This window comes from Esox lucius, chromosome 19 (assembly GCF_011004845.1).
Source record: "Esox lucius isolate fEsoLuc1 chromosome 19, fEsoLuc1.pri, whole genome shotgun sequence".
Taxonomy (NCBI): domain Eukaryota; kingdom Metazoa; phylum Chordata; class Actinopteri; order Esociformes; family Esocidae; genus Esox; species Esox lucius.
Window position 1 is genome coordinate 22,470,242 of NC_047587.1, and position 19,063 is coordinate 22,489,304.

The following is a 19,063-nucleotide window of genomic DNA, read 5'->3' on the forward strand; positions in this document are numbered from 1 at the left end:
TCATTGATTTTTCAGTCCTACAACAGATTATTTAATTATTGTCTGCTTATATTTCTTTATGTAACTTTTAAATAGTCTCTTTATTAATATTTCAGTTGTTAACAAACTGTAAAAACCCTAAAAAACCGATACGCTCATCGACATAAATAACACAGTAATAGTTATGTAATTCATTTTATTGGTTACATACTGGTACATTATTGTTTTATTATTATTATTCACAAGCAGGTAGAAAAGTTGCCTTTTCTGGGGGATAATTTAAGAATAAATATTGCTTGAGTGTCATGATGAATGAGAACAAAAAGACATAGACAGACAAACAAACACACAGACACCTCATTACCACCATTAAACTGATGGAATTTAACCATAGAAATTGAATGTATCAGCGCTGACATTATTCTTGTACATTGATTAAAGCCTAAATAGAAAATAGGCTATAAACACTATTATAGAGGAACATATACAAGAGTTACACTGAACACAACTTAGAACACAACACATTTCCAAAGATAGAGGGAAGTCAAAGAGTAAAATCATGAAGCTCTGATTCATCATTCTCCTCTGGTTCATTGCCCTTTACAGTGGGGACTTTAGAAGCACACTCTGCCTTCCTGGTGAAGGGGCGGCCTGGCTTGTCCAGTGTCTGATGTGGGGGCTGTATGCTGTGTGATATGTGCCCCACATGCCGAGCAGGGTTTCCTTCTTGTCTTGGGGCCATCAATGTTTCCTGTCCCTTGTACAGATCAAAGGATGCTACCAAAGGCTTCCCTATATCCAGTTGTTTGCTCTCTTGGAGACGCAGCTTGTTGTCCATGTGGGTATAGTGTAGGTCCACCTTAATCACTAAGGATCCCTTCAAAGCCAGGAGAAAAAAATACATTTTAACAGCATACTGTAACATTAATGCTAGATGGCTAATTGTAAACCTTTGTACCACTGCCTAAAGACGCAGTCTGGGATTTATGGCCACTGGTAAGGAAAGTGGCAACGCCAAGGCATAAAGGGTCCCCAAAAATGGTGTTCTATGTCCTATGTGCTGATTTGTGCCCCATGTCATCAAAACCACTCACTTTAAAATGTGGAATATCATGACTAAATGAGGTATGTTAGTGAGTGTAATTATAGATTAGATTTAAAAAAAAACAACATATGAAATAAAGTAATACATTTTGTTCATGGCAAAAGCAATTTTACCATAATATACATACCTGGAGCTTTTGAAGGCCACAAAGTCTGAGGCTACAGTCAGAGGGTTCAGCAACCAAGTTGTTTAGCAGAGAATCCATTTCTCCTGATCTGCTCGGACTAAAGATATCCTCCATTACCTAGACAGGGGTGGGAAAAATAAGACACACAAGGCCACTTCAGATAACATGCCATACTCACTTGTTATTGAAAACAGTGTAGAAGTAATGTATGCTTTCTGTCATCTTACGAGTGAGTAGGGCATATCCTGCATCAAACCACTAGGTGTCAGTATGCTACAATACTTCATTATTTCTCAAAGGAAGAGGCTGATCTTTTTCAGATATTCTCCAGAATAATCAAGTCCTGCCGATTTGTATCACACTAAAAAGAAGTGCAAACTAGTTCAGCCATGCATGCTTATGCCATTCATGCTGTGCACTTGTGGCTAAGCCAATATCCGCCCCCAAAAAACAATGGGAATGAACAAATATCATCCTGGGCAAAATCCCCAAAAGCCTGGTCAGTCGACAGCCCTGTGCAGTTAAACAGCAATTTCGGTCTATTCTTTTTTTGTCACTACAGTCATCTTTAAAAGCAAGGACATTTGTGTAAAGGAATAACATTATTATGAATGGGATACATCAGCACAGCGCTTATGTAAGATATTTTGCCCCTATGTATGAAAAGTGATGTAATTTGTAATTGGTGGAACCAATAAAGAGCCAAAATAGTATTAATCAATATGGGTAAAAGTATAAATACTGTGCAATTTAATTATTAATGAGTTAGAGATGACATCCAGATACTGTAAAACGATAGCATGTTGAAAGGTTTTCAGTCATATTAAAGCCTGTGTTTTCATTGAGAGATCTCCCTAGTCTCATTCAGCCATCTTAAGATAAATGCACTAATTTAAGACACTATAAATAACAATAAGATTTAACAATAACAAAAGTGTAGAAATTTAAATCACTCACAGGTGTGGTCCTAAGTGTAACTGTGCAGTCCTGTGCTCTGGGACCAGTGGTTTTCACAGTACCAAAGACAACCATCACATTTGAGAACAAGGCTGAGAAGCTGACCTCCACCACAACCCCACATGGAAAAATAAGCTGCTTCTGACGTGGTAACTCTGTGTGGGAGGACAACACAGTTTTAGGATGGAAATCCTATTTCAAGAAAGAAATAAGTTAGGAACATTTGTGATGTGATGGTGGTGGAATGATAGGTGCATTACCTGCTCTAATGCTTACAACGTATTCAGTGTTAAGTTAAATACAATCTCTGTCTGCCACAAATAAACAGTTAGTTCTTGAATGGTGGTGTGCTGACTATGACTCATGCTAAACCACACTGTATGCACATGGAAACGGGAACAACTATGTCACATGCACAACTAAAGAGTTGTTGGGGGTGGTGAACATACTTTTTCTCTATTGTTAAAGCATACTTTTTCTCTTTAGTTCTCTTTTGTTAAAGCAGTCTATGGGCAGGAAACTGATTTGACACTAAAAAAGACACGTGTAATGGGTATTATGTACACACACACAGAAAGCACAATTTGACGTAGACAATACCTTACAAACACACATTTCCTGATTTAAAAGAATCATGGGGAGATCATCTATGAGATCGGGAACATGACAAGCTATCAATTATTTTGGTAAATCAAAATGAGCAAAATAAGAGATTTCCCGAACAATAGCTATTGATGTAAACCATAGCTGGCAACTTCATTCCAAGTGCCCACAGAGACTTTCCCTTTGAAGCTTACCGTTGGCCTGTTTCCAGCAGGCGTCTCTCACACGTAACTCCCTTGTATGGCCTCTGGTCCTGACCGGGTCTGTGAGGGAGCGAGGCTCCTTTAGCGTGTGTTTGATCTCCACCACCTGCTTTCCTGTGACCAGAGGGTCTCTGCCCAGATCTGAGGAAGAGGTTAAAGGTTAGCCAATGCTGCTGATGTAACACCTGTTCATGGGAGGATTCAGTGGTAGGACTGACAGGATGTATAGACATGTTTAGGTGACAGGCATGTTTAAGGCCAAAGGAGAAAAGGAACAACTGATACACTGAAACCATATTCAGGGACCTAGATACAGGTTCACTCTCAGGCCTTGTAGAGGATTTGGCTTGAGTACATATGTATTTTAAGCATGTTCCCATTACATTTGATCTTGACAGCAGTTCATCATCAACTTACTTTCCATGCACAAATAAGACAAGACAAACAAGGCAGATCGTAGTAGCTACAAGGAGACTCTAGGAACACTGTTCAGAAAATGGTCTTATGAAGTAATCATGACATGGTCACTTCAGGGTGAATGACTTCCTAGACATTCATACAGTTAAAGCAGTCTAGGTGCACTAGGTAAAACTAGGTAAGGCTAGTCAGCACTAGTCAGAAGTTAGGAGAGCCACATACATGATGGAGCACCATAAAACTTGTTTTTAACCTTGTATTTTAGAGATTTGTCTTTTTCTGTCCCACCAAAACGTTTCCACATAAGGGTTACCAGATTGTAAGAAGCGCTGCACAATGACCCAGACATATTTCTACCAAAGAAACTTAGTAGCTTTTTATTCAGTATACCCATCTACTGTGTTCAAGTCTTGGTTTCTGTGTTTTGGGTTACTGTGCTCTCAGACAGATCACTGACAGATGAAATTCATTATTGATTCTTCAACGATGGCACATCTTCCAACTCATTATGCAGCAAAGCAAATTGGCGACGCAGTATAAATCAAAACACTTGAGTGAACTGCTACAAATCATTATCTAATTAGAATGAAGATGTAATAGTTTGGTTAGTGTTTGACGTGATAAACTAAAAAGCCAGAAATGGCTATGACAGGTAGGGAAACAAAGTTTTGGTCAGTGTTTACCTTAATCCCATTTGAATAGATGCAACAAGTATGAACTAGGAAGATTTCAATGGCTTACTCTTTGCATCCCACATCACCGACTGGATTAGAAAACCAGTGAACCATCTGATTCCAAGGGATTTGAAGGGGAACAGTGCATTTAGCTAAACGCAATAGCAAGTAAGCAATTATTGTTATGTTAGGCACATGTTCATTTTGTTAGACTAACTGCAGTAACTTATATTTTGAGAGTACAATATACAATCTAACTGTATTACAGATTCATTTGTAGGGGCACCATGGAAGGCAGCATTTTTCATATTATAAGAATCTCAAGTTGATATATTGACAGGATGCGAAGGGAAACCGGGTGAAGGTCATGGAACGTGCACGGTCAATTTACTGACAGTAGGCGGGGCTTGGTGTAGACTGGCCAGGGAAATGGGAGCAAGTAGCCATGGAGAGAAGATTCGGAGGCTGTGGTGAACTAAAACCTTATCATTACAGCTATTACTATCTGGGGGGACTTTGACAGGCTATCTGGTTTGAGCAGAGTAGGGTTGTTACTCGGTGTCACCCTCGTGCTTCCACAATAAACCTCCAGGTCACACAGTATGCACGCACGCACACACACAGTACGCACGCACGCACCCAGCTGTCTTTAACTTCTGCTCTCAGGTTTCCTGCTGTGCTATAGCCAACAGTGTGAATTTTCAGAGAATGAGGTCACATGCTAATATAGCTCTGTACCACAAAGTTCTGTTACCAGAGAGACCCATCAAACAACAAAACAAGCACCTCCAAACTCCACCCACTGCTACCTACAGCGGGGTAAACACCAGGGGGAGTAGCTACTAACCAAAAAAAACTAAGACCAGTACACAGGACAAGACGTTCCACACTCACCCAGTATACAGACACTACAGTAAACGTCCTACAGGAGAGCAGATTTTTTTCAGTGACAGCTTAACTGTCGACTTTGCTACATCCCACCAGAAGTTGTCACTAAAAGTAGTCACATTGAGGTTTACCTTAAATTTCTCCCAGCAATGAGTATAATCCGTCCCAGAACAGATTGACTGAGGTCAGGTTCAGATTCTGAAGCGTTCTCCTTTCAGTAATATTCAGATTTGACAATATCTTAATTGGAAAAAATGTCAGCCTGCGTAATGCTTCGGCTGTCCTCGTCTGCCAAATTTTATGCCGTTACTGACAAAGACTGAGCTCGGTTACACTTAAGTGGACTGTGGTACTGCAAGAGTTGAAAACCAATGTGTATGGCTCCGCCTGGCCCTGCTTTCAATGTCGTCAGTCGTTACAGGCCGGAAGGTAAAGGGGCTGGTATTATGGCTCTGTCTTTGCAAAGGAGCTATTGCTCGGTTTACCTTAGGAGCAGAGGGCTACATGGTCGGAGCGGCATTCAGCCAGACTAGCTGGAGAAACAGTCTGTGGAACTGGAAGGTAAGGAGAAGGCGGAGCTGCATGACATGATGACAAGCTACCTACATTGTACTCCAAAATTATTGGGACCTGTCTCATTTTCTTTTTGTTTGGCTATTGGTTCCAGCAGATAGTTATGTGGTGAAAGTGGAGACCGTCAGCTTTGCATCCATATCTGATGAATCTGGAGAATCTGGAGAATATGGCTCCTCCGGGCCTGTAGCGCACCTTCAGTTCCTGCTGTATTTTGGCTTCGTATTCACATGGGAAAGAAATGCTCAGTTGGATTCAGATCAGGTGATTGACTTGGCAAGTCAAGGACTTTTTGGTGTTCATGGCAATGTGTTTAGGGTCATTACCCAGCAGCATGATCAAGCGTTATTTAATGACTTCAGCAGCATTTTGTTGCATCTGAGCAGACCAAGACTTCACGCACACTTCAGAATTCCTCCTGCTGCTGCCTTCATACCACGTTATACCACGCTCGTGCACGCACTAAGGACGCAAACAAACGCATCTGCCTAATAAAAGAACGCTGCGAATCCAATTGTTTAAATGCTTTTGCAGCCGTAAATGTGGGGACTATGTAAAAAACCTGCTACTTCATGAGGCTAATCACACCGTAACACTGACCCTCAGAGACCTGCTCCAGGATGTGCGTGACCTTCTCTGGCTGAAGGATGTGCTTGTTCAGGTACTTAGTGAAGATCCCAGTGCTCTTCCCCCCGTCCTGCACCTCAAAGGCCTCTGCATCCTCACATCTGTTAAGGCAGCAGGTTATTTGGATTTCACGACTAAACACTCAATCAATTGTTGTTACATAAGAGCAGAAATACGTACGTGGCATATCCATACACAGTGTTTCCCATGGGTACTAAGGGCCTGATTTCAGAAGCTATGCAATCTTGGTTGTACCTTAAAATACAAAAATACAAATTAACCGTGCCATTCCTTCGACAATCAGAGATGTATTGTTTTGCATTTATTGCATATTTGAATATGTAATGGTGCACATCAGAAGGCCTACCATGTTCTGCAGGTGTCTAGTAAGACCATGCACAATGCTGTCTGTCTCTCCTGCATTTTGCACATGACTCTCTGTACACAGACACAGTTCTCTGGACTGTATGGCTGTGGAGCGTCTATGGCAACCATATAGTTTCTCCCTAAACGTTCGTACCCATGACCAGCATAGTAGAACAGGGCTGTGGGGGAGAGCAAGATGATACTTTAAATGTAGTTTAGTGGTATACTAAGATATGTTTTTTTGTTATTCAATCAGCACAGTTCATTCATTACATTAAATTAAAACAGTCAAGTAAGAGCACAAGATTATAATCCACTTCAGAGAAATACAGATCAGGAGGAAGAACATTCGAAAGTGGAAATAAAAAGTAGTAGGTCAGGGGTTCATTTTAAGTAGTGTTACAGGCCTTAGGGAACAGTTACAGTGCTGCTGTAAAGCATGTAAATCCCTGGGGCAATTACAGATTTGTTCACCATGAAATCTTTATTTAATCAGAACCAGTCTTTTTTTCTGACATAACAGGAAGTTATAATTACCAATTCCATATGTTGGTTTGGAGGAAATCATGTATGCATTAGATAAAACTAAATTCAAATGGAATTAATGCAGGTGCAAAAAGAGTGATCTTTGGCAGAGATTGGGCAGGACTCTAATACATGGAGACGCAACATGCTAAGAAGAAAGGAGGCATCAGGAAGAGGGTAGCGAGAGTACATCAATCTGGAGAAGACTATACAACCATCATAAAAAGATTTGAGCTCCATCAGTCTACTGTGAGGCAAATCATTTACAAATGGACAGAATTTAACATGATAGCAACTCGGCCCAGAATCAGACATCCTTCCAAAATATCCCCAAGAGCCACAAGAAAAATTATAAAAATAAGGGGAAATGCCAACCCAAACATAAAATAAAGAGATTTGCAGACCTCTCTTGATGCATTACTGTGCATATTTTAACAACACAATAAGAACACTGAACAGAAATTGCATTCAAGGGAGGGTTGCTAGGAAGAAGCCTCTGGCTCCTTTTCCTCCTCTGGACTTGGTCGATTGCACATCATTAAGGGAACCAAGAATGTTGAGGTACACCAGGAGACACTTGAACAGTCAAGGAGCTAACTGTGGGGCAAACATTGGTCTCCCAACAAGAAAACAAGCCAAAGCATCCAAGGAAATCTACCAAAGAATGTCTCAGGAAAGAAGATTTGTGTTTGGCCAAGACAAAGTCCTGACCTTAATCCAATCGAGATTCTGTGGACAGGAAATTAAGTGGGTAGTACATGCCTGACAACCGTCACACTCACTCAACTGGCTCAGTTCTGTAAAGAGAACTGGGCAGAAATTCCTCAAAATATCCCATTTTAGTTTGTCTCTGTTTATTTTAATCATTTATAGAAAACGCTCTCCTTTTAAGGTGCACATTCTTTCAAGCACACTGTAGATCCTGCAGTCTTTTCAAATATAAATTACAAATATAACAGCAGCAGCATAGGATTACGACCAAGGACAGAAGCAAGGTCAACAGAAGAAAGGGCAGAAAAGTTTCAAAGGGATTTTAAGATGAGTAAGATATTTAACACTTAACTGAGAACTCTTTCTTTATACATTTGAAACTACAATATTCAGGTCGGAGAATAGTGTCATAGACATCAAGTATCTGGAAACTCCTATATTAAGTACACTAAAATAAAATGTTCTTGCAGGTTTTCTTCATTGAAACTGTGGGGGAATCCGTATATATTTGCTAAGGGAAATGAAAAATGGTATTTAAAACAACACTTTCAATTGGTTTTTAAAATAACAGACTCCCTCAAAAGGGTAACCCAAAAGGTTCTTTCAAATAATCTTTGAGGAACCATACAAAATGCGTTATTTGAAGAACCTTTAAAAAGGATATTGAGAGAACCTTTCGTTTTAATTGAGAGAACCCCTAAAAAGATCCTACAGGGATGCTCTTTTTGCGTCATCCAAAATACATCCCCCTTGCAATGTGACCACCCACACAGTACTGTACAGTGAACTCACCATACACGCCTTTGTCAAGCAGGAGCAGGAATTTGTCAATGGCCGCAAGCATCTCCTTCCTGGTTAGGTCCAGTAGGGACAACACTCTGAAGCCTAGTTGTTGCAGCAGGTTGGCTAGCTCGTGGACATCCATAGTGGGGGCCATCAGGTCCGGGTGGTGGGAGTAGTTGAGGTTACCAATCAGCAGGGCTACTTTATCAGATGCTGAATGAAAAACCATACTGGAATTTAAAATCTGAGTGAACTTACTGTACTTTTGGAACAGACAGTCCAGAGGAAAATGTTTTTTTAGAGCCTTATTTAGAACATTTTGTTATTTGGACTAGGAGGGTAGGTAGTGTTCATGCCAATGGTCCAGTCGACAACCTAACATTTTAGAGGCTCTCTTCTTGGCCACAGAGGCAAAATACAACATGATGCAGAGATAAAAATATATTAGTTTATTTCCTGTAATACTACATATTTAATTATAAAGCTCATAGGGCATTATAATATGGTAAAAAAAAAAAATTCTGCATTAATTCACTAATTTGTTAGTTGTCTTTGTATGCCTCAACTTTCTGAACAAATAGCTTTTCAGAACAACACAATGCGACAGTAGTTCGTAATTGATGCCAAGGGGCTCAGATTGCTAGAGTACTTTTGACACCAGGGCATCCTCTCAAGCCCTGTTCAATGCACACAAAAAGTGCACACCTTGTTTTGAGTTTAAAAATATCTGCCTTAATACTTAAAGCATACACAAAAAACCTTTAGACCGATTCATTAGTCATAATAAAGTAAAGGGCACAATATTAGGTGCTAACAAATACATTTGGTTAATTAAGGACCTAGTCAGGTTCTGACTAAAGAACCCCATGAAAGGGTTCTACATTAAACTTTTAGGGGTTCCATTTTTCACTCAAGCGAAATAATGCTTTTTGAATCTACTTGGATCTCTTTCTTAGTGTGAGCTTTAAGAACAGGGAATAATACTAGTAACAAGAAATTGTCATTGTCAAGAAATAATTGTATCACAGTTCAATGATATAATGATCAAACTGCATTCTATAAATACATTAAGCAGGTATTAAGCAGTATTTCCACTGAAACATACCTGTGGGTGTTGGACCTGTGAGTTGATTAGACAGCACTAAATGACATTGAAAAAGAAATGAAAGACTAAGGTTAAAACCCAGTACACAACTTTACACTTAAATCTGTTTATGCAACAAAACAACATCAAAAGCGATATGATTGCTAGAGGTCCCAATCTCATATACACTGCTCAAAAAAATTAAGGAAACAGAATCAGCACAGTATAACACCAAGTCAATTAAACCTCTGGGGTATCAATCTGTCCAGTTACAAAGCATAAGCGATTGTGAATCAAGGTCACCCTGTTTGGTGCAAATGAAAGTGACAACAGGTACACTGGAGAGGCAACAGCAAGACAACCCTTAAAAAGGGAAGGGCTTTTCAGGTGGTGGCCACAGACAAATGCTCTCTCCTTATCCTTCCTGATTGATTCTTCTCTAGATTAGCATTTTGCTAGTGTCCATGTCACTACTGGTAACATGAGGCAGTACCCGCAGCCCGTTCAGGTTGCACAGGCAGCTCAGGCATCCATACGTGCCATTGCAAGGTTTGCTGTCTCCCAAAATACAGTCTCATGGACCAGGAGATGGGTCATTACACAAGGAGAGCTGGACAGGGCGGTAGAAGGGCATCTGCCCAGCAGCAGGATTGGTATCTGCTCCTTTGTGTGAGAAGGAACAGGAGGAGCAATGACAGAGCCTTACAAAATGACCTCCAGCGGGCTACTGGTGTGCAATGTTTCTGATCAAACTGTCAGAAACAGACTCCATGAGGGTGGCATGAAGGCCCGACGTCCTCTAGTGGGACATGCGCCCACAGCCCAGCACTGTGCAGCTTGACAGGCATTCCCCAGAGAACACCAGAATTGGCAGGTCTGCCATTGTCACGGTCTCCTCACAGATGAGAGCAGGTTCACACTGAGAACGTGAAAGACGCAAAAGATTCTGTAGATGCTATGGTGAACATCATGCTGCCTGCAACATCATCCAGCGTGACCAGTTTGGCAGTGGGTCAGTAATGGTCTGGGAAGACCTATCCTTGGAGGGTCACACAGACATCCACGTGCTAACCAATGGTACCCTGTAAGGTACCGGGATGAAATCCGGGATGAAATCCAGACACATCGTCAGACCTTACACTGGTGCAGTGGGCCCTGGGTTCCTCCTGGTGCAGGATAATGCCCGGCCTCATGTGGCCAGAGTGTGTAGGCAGATCCTGGATGACGAAGGCATTGATGCCACTGACTGGCCCTTACGTTCCCCAGAACTCAATCCAAATGAAAACCTCTTGGACGTTTGTATCAGTGCATCCAATGCCGCCAAGTAGCGCCAAAGACTGTCCAGGTGCTCACTGATGCCCTGATCCAGGTCTGGGAGGAGATCCCCCAGGACACCATCCGTCGTATCATTAGGGAGCATGTCCAGATGTTGTTAGGAGTGCATACAGGCACTTGAGGGCCATACACACCGTGATGAAAATGCTTGCAAAACAATAAAAATCTGAAAAGGAACCAGGCAATCCAGCCCATGATTTAGAAAGGATGAATGTTGTTGTCCCTGGCTGGTATTGATCAGCGGTTTCCTATGTGGCAGACTGTGTCTTTAGACGAAGAGAAGAGCATTCACTCTTCTTGGCTGGCTCAGATTACGTGATCCGGCAAAAATGTAAAACAGAAATGTATAAGTATTCCCTTATATAAATTAATGATTATACTCAAAAACTAGCTAAGATCCAGACTGCTTCAAGTGTTCATCCTTGAGATGTTTCTACTTCATTCACATTAACTTTCAAATACTTTTTGTGGATTGTAGTCAAATGCGATCCATTTTTTTGAGGATTCATTTCTTTGGTGTGCTATGTAATCAAACATGCAATCTTGAGGGGTGAAAAGCGTATTGCCTCCATAGTTAATTCAACAGAACAAAAGGATTACTAAAGTTAGGAGTTTGAATACCTTGGTAAACTGGCCAATAGAAATCAGAATATCTTTGTGACGTACCAACAGATTAAAGTTCTCAAAACAGCTTTCAAAGACACAACATGTCACAATCAAAACAAAGGCCTGAACACCTCTGGAAAACAGTTTCTGATCTACACTGCCGGTTAAGTTGTAGAACACCCACATTCTTCCAGTTTTCATAGAAAAGTAAGCAGGTCCAGAGAACGACCTGAAATGGTAGAAAATGAAGCAATAAACTGCCAGAAGTTAAAAAATTTACATTTCAGAAATATAAAAATAGGCCTTTTTCAGGGGAAAAGTTATGAGTTAACAATGTAAAGCTGTTCTGGAAACATGGAAGTAAATTAAGCCTTGAATGTTGTCCCAACTCATGTTGAATGCTTAAAACCCCTCTGTCTGTATAAAAGCAGTGTTGGAACAAACTGTGTTATCACACCTTCTTAAGCATTATTTGGATATTATTGTACTGCAGGGAGTCATATATTGCTCTCAAAATGGTGAGGAAAAGGCAAGTAACAAAGGACGACAGACCATTATAACCCTTAAAGGTATAGGATTTTCCTTTAAAGAGATTTTAAAGAAAGCCAAAGTGTCAGTGAGTACAGTTTCCTACACCATCAAAAGGAATTTTGAAACTGGAGTAAAGTGACTGGAAGAGGTCTGGCAGACCCAAAGCAACAACCGAATCAGAATTCATCACACAGGGTTTTTTGTACGCAGTAGAGTTGGCGAAAGGATAGTTCCTCAGTGTGTGAAACCAACTCTCAAAGAGGAGGAAGCGTGATGGCATTTTGCAGCGCAATGCAATACCCTCTGGTGTACATTTAGTTGGTCAGGGGTTCAGACTTTCTCCAGACTCATTCCAAACCCCATTGAGCTGGTTTGGCATGAACTGAGCAGAAGGGTGAATGCAAAGCATCCTACAAGTGCAACACATCTTTAGGAACTTCTGCAATAACGTTAGGAAGAACTTTCCAAACAATATTTAATTTCCATTATAGTAAGAATGCCATTAGTGTGTTCGGCTATTATATCTACAAAATATAACTACTAATGAGTCAAAAATATAGATTACATTTTGTTAAACAAAATTATTCCTTAATATTTTTTATGTCTCCCAACTGTTTATTTGTTCTGTGATTTAGTTTCAGAATACATTAAGACATTAAACTGTGTGAATTTGAAAGAAGTTCTGGAAAGAGTTACAAAGCCATTTTGAAACCTTGGGGCCCTACAGAACCCCAGTTAAGCTGTATGGAGCAAATTGTGAGGAGCCAAAATAAATTAACTCTAGAATGACATTCTGGATCTTCAGGCCTCTCTCGCCTCAGCTAATGTTGGCGTTCATGACTCCAAAATCAGAAAGAACTGGGGCAAAAATGGGATTCATGGCAGAGTAGCAAGGCGAAACCACTGCTCACGAAGAAGGACATGAATGCTTGTCTTGAGTTTGCCGAAAAGCACCTGAATTCTACTTCTGGAACAATATTCAAAGGAGAGTAGGGTCACAAGTCAAAGGTTTTAGGTGACATTGGTACCATTATGTCCAATGACAACCAAACACTCAACTTTAAGAAACTCATACCACCAAGAATAATGGTGGCAGTGTCATGGTTTGTAGTTGCTTTGCTCCATTAGGACCAGCACAAATGGTGGAGGTGCTGCAAAGATATAAATTGGGGTCCAATGAGTCTTGTTGAATTGTTTCAGCACGTCCCTAATATTTATTATATCCTATATTAACAGAGACACTCGTAGACGCAGCAATATGGATTTCACAGTGGCGTGACCTCCTTCAACTACAACCATTTCCTTATTTGCTCATGTCCTTCAAGCTCCATCACGTGTCCATTTACCTATATCAACATCAGCTGGCTGTGTCCATCTCTCCTCGTGAACATTGACAACAGAGCAGAGATATGTTCCTCTGTGATCTGCATCAGCTTTCTCGATCTACAAGAAATAGGTTTAAAAACATTCACCACTGTTTAGCTTCACTCATGAACATTAGACTACTCTCATACAAATCAGACCTTAAGTGACATATTAACCAGGTTTGATGTTTACATACTGTAGACCTGGAATGGTTAGCTTCCAGCCAGATCAAATAACAGGATATAGTCAATAGTCAACAGTGTCCCAATTTTCATTACCTGCAGTGTGTCAGTAGTCTTGCCATGCAGTGGATGACCATTTCTGTACCACTGGTACTTGGGGATGGGAATGCCAAAAGCAGAGCACAAGAGAGTGAGTCTCTCCCCTTGTCGAACATTCTGGGACACAGGGTGTACAGCTATATGGGGCTCTCCTCGCCATGTTCTTGGGAGACCTAAGGAAATAAAGACATCAAAAAGTGTTGAAGCAATACATTATAAGGAAAATAGCACTCTTCATTATATATACTTTGAAACATATTTTAATAGTTATAACATCCTATACCTGGTTTAGCAATGTCCAGGACTTTTACTTTGACCCAATCACTAAACACACAGTTGCAGAACTGGTCATTCACACGGCAAATGTACAGCTGAGATCTCTGGGCTGTGAAAGTCAGATCCGGACTGGTCCCACCAAATATCTAAAATCAGATTGTAATTTAAATGGTTATACATGTCATTCTATAAATTGACAACATAATATTGTCAGACAAAATTTTTTTTATAACACTGTACCTCTTCTTCCTCAGATTTGAACCACTGGTAATTCAGGATGCCTGTCCCCTGTGCTCTCACACTCAGAGTCACTGTATAGTTCAGTGGTACACACACAGAAACTGGATGCTGTACAATGACAATGTCTGAAAATATAAACAGATTGTGATAATTTCAAGTTAGGTTAAGTTCTTTGGAAAGTAAGCAGATTTCTTAAGGCTTATACATCAAACCCCAAAAATGCTTCCCAGCAGGTTCTAATGCAGAGATGTCATTAAACATCATTTGAAATATCTGTTTGTTTCATGTAAATTGAACACAAAGATAAGTAAATAAATAATACATAAAGATACATATTGCTAAACCAATTTAAATCTGTTAGTAGCGGTAGTTATTGCATTGCTAACCGGTTGCTCCAGCATAAATGATTAAGGTAGTCTCTGTAGAGAATCTTACCCACACTGGCAGTAATTCTGAATGCATGCTGTGGGTGAATGCATGCTGGATTGTTTTAGGTATTACGCATCACTTTGCAACCAGCCTGATTTGACTTGTTGGCCTTAGCACACTTTATGTAAGACTGGAACATTTCGCAGCGTACATTCTAATATTCAAAATACTATTGTAAAGAAGAAATATAACCGTTGATTTGCACAATAAAAGGGGGAAATACACACCTCTGATCATGTTTTTCATCACTTTAGTGTAGCACACAAGCTTCTAAAATATGGTCTGTTCTGGTCATTACTGCACCGTGATTCCTATTAAAGCAAAAAATAATACACAGTTCAAGCTTCAGAGTTGTACTTGAGGTGAGTGAACATGGTATCAACCAAACCTGGGATCAAATACTAAATAATATTTCAAATAATGATCTCAGTTACTTTTCCATACATCCTGAAGTACTCAGATGAAGAAATACAAATTACTGAATTATGAAATATATTTGGAAATACACTAGGAATGTATTTGAAAGAACAAAATTCTCTGACACAAATACTTCCATGCACCTAATTTAGTAAGCATAATTGAAATGTGTATTTTTTTAATCAATTGGTTAGTATTCAGATAACACTCAGATAATTACACTATTACAAATAAAAGGTAATTTATTTTATATTGTTATAAATTATATTTAAATTGGCTGAAACACACAGGAAAAATATAATCGAGACTAGATGTTTAAACACAAATATATGAACCCAGTTCTTGTATCAACTAACACAGGTAAAGAAACAAACAAAGACCATAGGAAGCTATTGAGATCTTGCTTGAGAAAGACCTAGAACATGAATGTGGACCACATGAAAAAATTTACATAGGTATGTGTGACTAGTAGATTTTTCCCCCCACATCCTGTTTCGCAACTGTGCATGTGATCACGGCAAAATATAAAACAAGGAATGACTGACAAATTTACAAAGAAACTGAGAACAGTAGAGAACATCTGGGGAACATTGTAGCAACACAATCTGTGTTGTAAATGGTCAGCCAAAAACTGAAAAGCTGTCTATCAAAATCTTCTGGAAAAGAACTTATTACAGTGTAGTAACAGAGACAGGATACTAAAATATACTTGAAAAATCCATAGCTCAAATTGTGACTCTTAATTAATATATGGTTTACAAACTAGACCATTGTCCTTTTGCACACATTACTACCCAATAAATGTCAAGAAAAACACAGTACATTGGAATCTTTTGATTCATGTCTATTGTTTGGGATCTGGATGTTTGTACGGGTAAAATCCAGGCGACATATACACATCTGTATAACCGTTATTTGGTGCCTTTGTATCTGTTAAGGTTTTAAATTGTTCAGAGGTCTGTAAGTGCAATGTTCATTTGGAGTCTTGTGATATAATTTAGAAATATTGGTGTATTAGGAATAATACTGCAATTCCAACCAACCGAATACATTACCATACTATATGACAACCATACCTAACAAAGGTCAAAAGCTTGTGTATTAACCACATTGTGTGTGGTTGTTCTGGGGTATATTCCTCAGACTGAAGCCATTGGTGAGCTTGAAAACAACGTGCTCTAGCTAAGATTTTCCTGAACATATATTTATTCAACAATGGTTAAGGTTGCACATCAGTCACTAGAATAATGCATTCCTGAACATGTTAAAGGGGTTATCCAAAATGTACTCCCATCTTGTGGACATGAGCTGAATTACTGTAACAGGGCATTCTAATGCTGTTCCACTCACTTAAATTTCACTTTTGGTTGACCAGCTCATGAAAGCTGTAAAAACTATACTTTTGGACATTTAAAAACAGAGCAAAAGCAATTTAGATGGACAATGATTCCCAATAATATTCAGTACTTGTTTTCTATCTTGTACAGAAACCTAGTGAACTGTATAGAGCAATGGGGTCAGTAGGCCTGGGCGTCCGGGGCTATACTATGGAGTTAGATATCTGCCAAAAGGCGTACGAATTGTTAGGATTGTAAGAAAATCCTTACGTTAATTGGTATGATCGTAAAAAAGTCATACATAAAACATGAAATGCAAGCGTGAAATTACATCTGTGAACTTACAAACACCCTGTTACTATGATGGACAAATTGTTTTTGCTTGTACAAATCTAGTTTTACAATTCTAAAATACAGCATCACGATCTGGAGTTTTGGCGGTTTCATCCCATCCTCCCCAAAAACTTGACCAAAATTTTCCGGGATGAGTGCTAGAATAACAAGCAGAGGCTGTGTGAACAACACGAAATCAGGGAAACTGGAAATAGGTATCCTGCAAGAATTCAATTTAAAAGTCTCTTTCTTCATGCATGCATAGTGAATGCTGATTTTCATGTGCATAACTGCTCTTTGTTTGTGCATAAGTTTCATGTGTAATAAAAATCATGTAAACTTATAGACATTTTATTGTGTAGGCCTACACATTTGTTGTGGTCCCAAATACACACATTTGTGGTGGTCCCAAATAATATTTATGCTAATTGTAGTATTGTGCACTTTCAGATAGCCTTGTCCAACTACAGTAAGCTTGTTGTCCAGAGTTGTTGCTTTTGAGTACTAACCTCCAACAAAATCATTAATTCCAGCCAGTGCCTCGCACAAGTTGGCTGATCCAGGCAAAAATATGTTTACATACCTGAGTCACCTGAGCAGGCTGGTACTTGTTACGTATTGAAGGATCTTGGGCTAGGAGAACCCAAATTTAAAACCTAAAGTCAGGTTGGGTACCTGTGCAAATGTATTTTTTTTACTTGAACTACCTGAACTGAACCGCCACCAAACACCATTTAAATGCAACACTGTAACTGCACCCCTCCCCCCACATGCCAGACAATAAAATATTTAAAGAATATTTTGACCTAACCCCCGAATGTATTGTGATCCTAGCCTCTGGCATAGACTTTTGATAACCAGGAAATTTCCAAATAATTTTGTTAGGACCCACGTGCCATTGCTCATTGAGGATGATGACAGAAGATGATCAGATGTCTTAGTGACGCCAATGGATGGGTCATGCTCATGGACGTTGACGCGTTTCTGTTTGACAACAGAATATGATAGGCTTTCTGTTGACTGCTAGCAGTTCTGCATTTTAGGATGCACTTTGGCATGCACCCAAAATAATATATTTTAGTATTTAAATATTAAAACTCTGTAAGCAGAGCCTATTTAATGAAACAACAAAAAAGATTGACGACTAATTAATTCCAGGCAACAAAACTGCATGGAACAATTGATATGGTAGTCCTTGCGTCATCTCTCCTCTCCTTCTCAAAACCAACAAGAGGGGAAACATAATTCTGATAGCCTTGTGTCAAACTAAGACCGAACTCTTATTCTCATCTTACATTTTTGTAGTTAACACATTTTGAATACCTCTAACGTAATAGGTTATTTAATAAAACAAAATGAATTACTGAAATGTGGCTAAAATGACTGTCATAAAAGCCTGTCAATAAAATGTTTTCGATTAAACTAATATTTATGCTAATTGTAGTATTGTGCACTTTCAGATAGCCTTGTCCAACTACAGTAAGCTTGTTGTCCAGAGTTGTAGTTCACTAGAAATAACAAAAAGACTAAAATACGTGCCAAAATACTAACTTGAAAAAGTGCCAGTAGAAACACAGTGACCATATTCTCCACTTTGTTTTGAGAATGAAACAAAGCAAGAAAGAAAATATCCAGTTGAGAATCTTTGCAGGCAAAGAATTTTCAGTTGCTTTTAAATTATACTTTTTTTAAGCCTAACCCTAACCGCGCAGGCAGAAACAAAACTTTACAACAATCAACGCTATCACAATTACTGAAGCACCACAAGTATAAACCACTGTCAAATTCACGGAAAACCCCTAGTCAGTGTAGGCTTCTATAACTGAGATTAGAGAACGGGATTTTTGTTCCCCTCGGTTCGACGGAGTTGAGGATACAATTCTTAAATTACAAATATCAAAATATGGAATTAACTGAATGAATGCTATATAAGCTATGTTGTGTTTTTAAATATGTAAACTATACACCGCCAACACACGAGGGGAGGCTATGTTGTTTATGAGTACTAACCTCCAACAAAATCATTAATTCTAGTTGGCTGATCCAGGCAAAAATGTCTACATACCTGAGTCACCTGAGCAGGCTGGTACGTGTTACGTTTTGAAGGATCTTGGGCTCATAGGAGAACCCGAATTTAAGTCAGGTTGGGTACCAGTGCAAATTGTTTGGTTTTTTACATACCTGAACTGCCACCAAACACCATTTAAATGCAACACTGTAACTGCATTCCTTTGACGGCCTCAGACCAGTGATTATATACAAACTAGACAGAGGAATATAAATCATCAATA

At 39.4% G+C, this 19,063-nt stretch overlaps 1 protein-coding gene across 4 annotated transcripts; it reads right to left on the reverse strand.

Moving 5' to 3' along the window:
- Window positions 1-158: 158 nt before the first annotated feature.
- On the reverse strand, window positions 159-19,063 carry malt3 (MALT paracaspase 3). 4 transcript variants are annotated; one of them, XM_010896524.3, is made up of 15 exons: window positions 18,954-19,063; window positions 14,913-14,996; window positions 14,257-14,381; window positions 14,024-14,162; window positions 13,738-13,913; window positions 13,441-13,537; window positions 9,644-9,679; window positions 8,548-8,751; window positions 6,521-6,698; window positions 6,334-6,408; window positions 6,127-6,254; window positions 2,966-3,115; window positions 2,169-2,323; window positions 1,212-1,328; window positions 159-856 (listed from the first exon to the last, which is right to left on the reverse strand). In XM_010896524.3, exons 2-15 carry the CDS (start codon window positions 14,929-14,931, stop codon window positions 524-526), a joined length of 1,932 nt encoding a protein of 643 aa, XP_010894826.1. In that variant the 5' UTR covers window positions 14,932-14,996; window positions 18,954-19,063; the 3' UTR covers window positions 159-523. The 4 variants fall into 4 exon arrangements, with proteins under 4 accessions (XP_010894826.1, XP_010894825.1, XP_010894828.1 ...); XM_010896523.3 differs by having other exon boundaries at window positions 18,838-19,052; XM_010896526.4 differs by lacking the exon at window positions 9,644-9,679 and having other exon boundaries at window positions 18,838-19,053.

Bases quoted from the DNA above. Each gene is read 5' to 3' on its own strand.
- malt3 (XM_010896524.3), bottom strand. The intron at 13,538-13,737 runs GTAATGAAAATT...TATTTCTTGTAG, and splicing joins AGACTACTGACACACTGCAG to ATCGAGAAAGCTGATGCAGA. The intron at 8,752-9,643 runs GTATGTTTCAGT...TTTTTCATTCAG, and splicing joins CACAGGTCCAACACCCACAG to CATCTGATAAAGTAGCCCTG.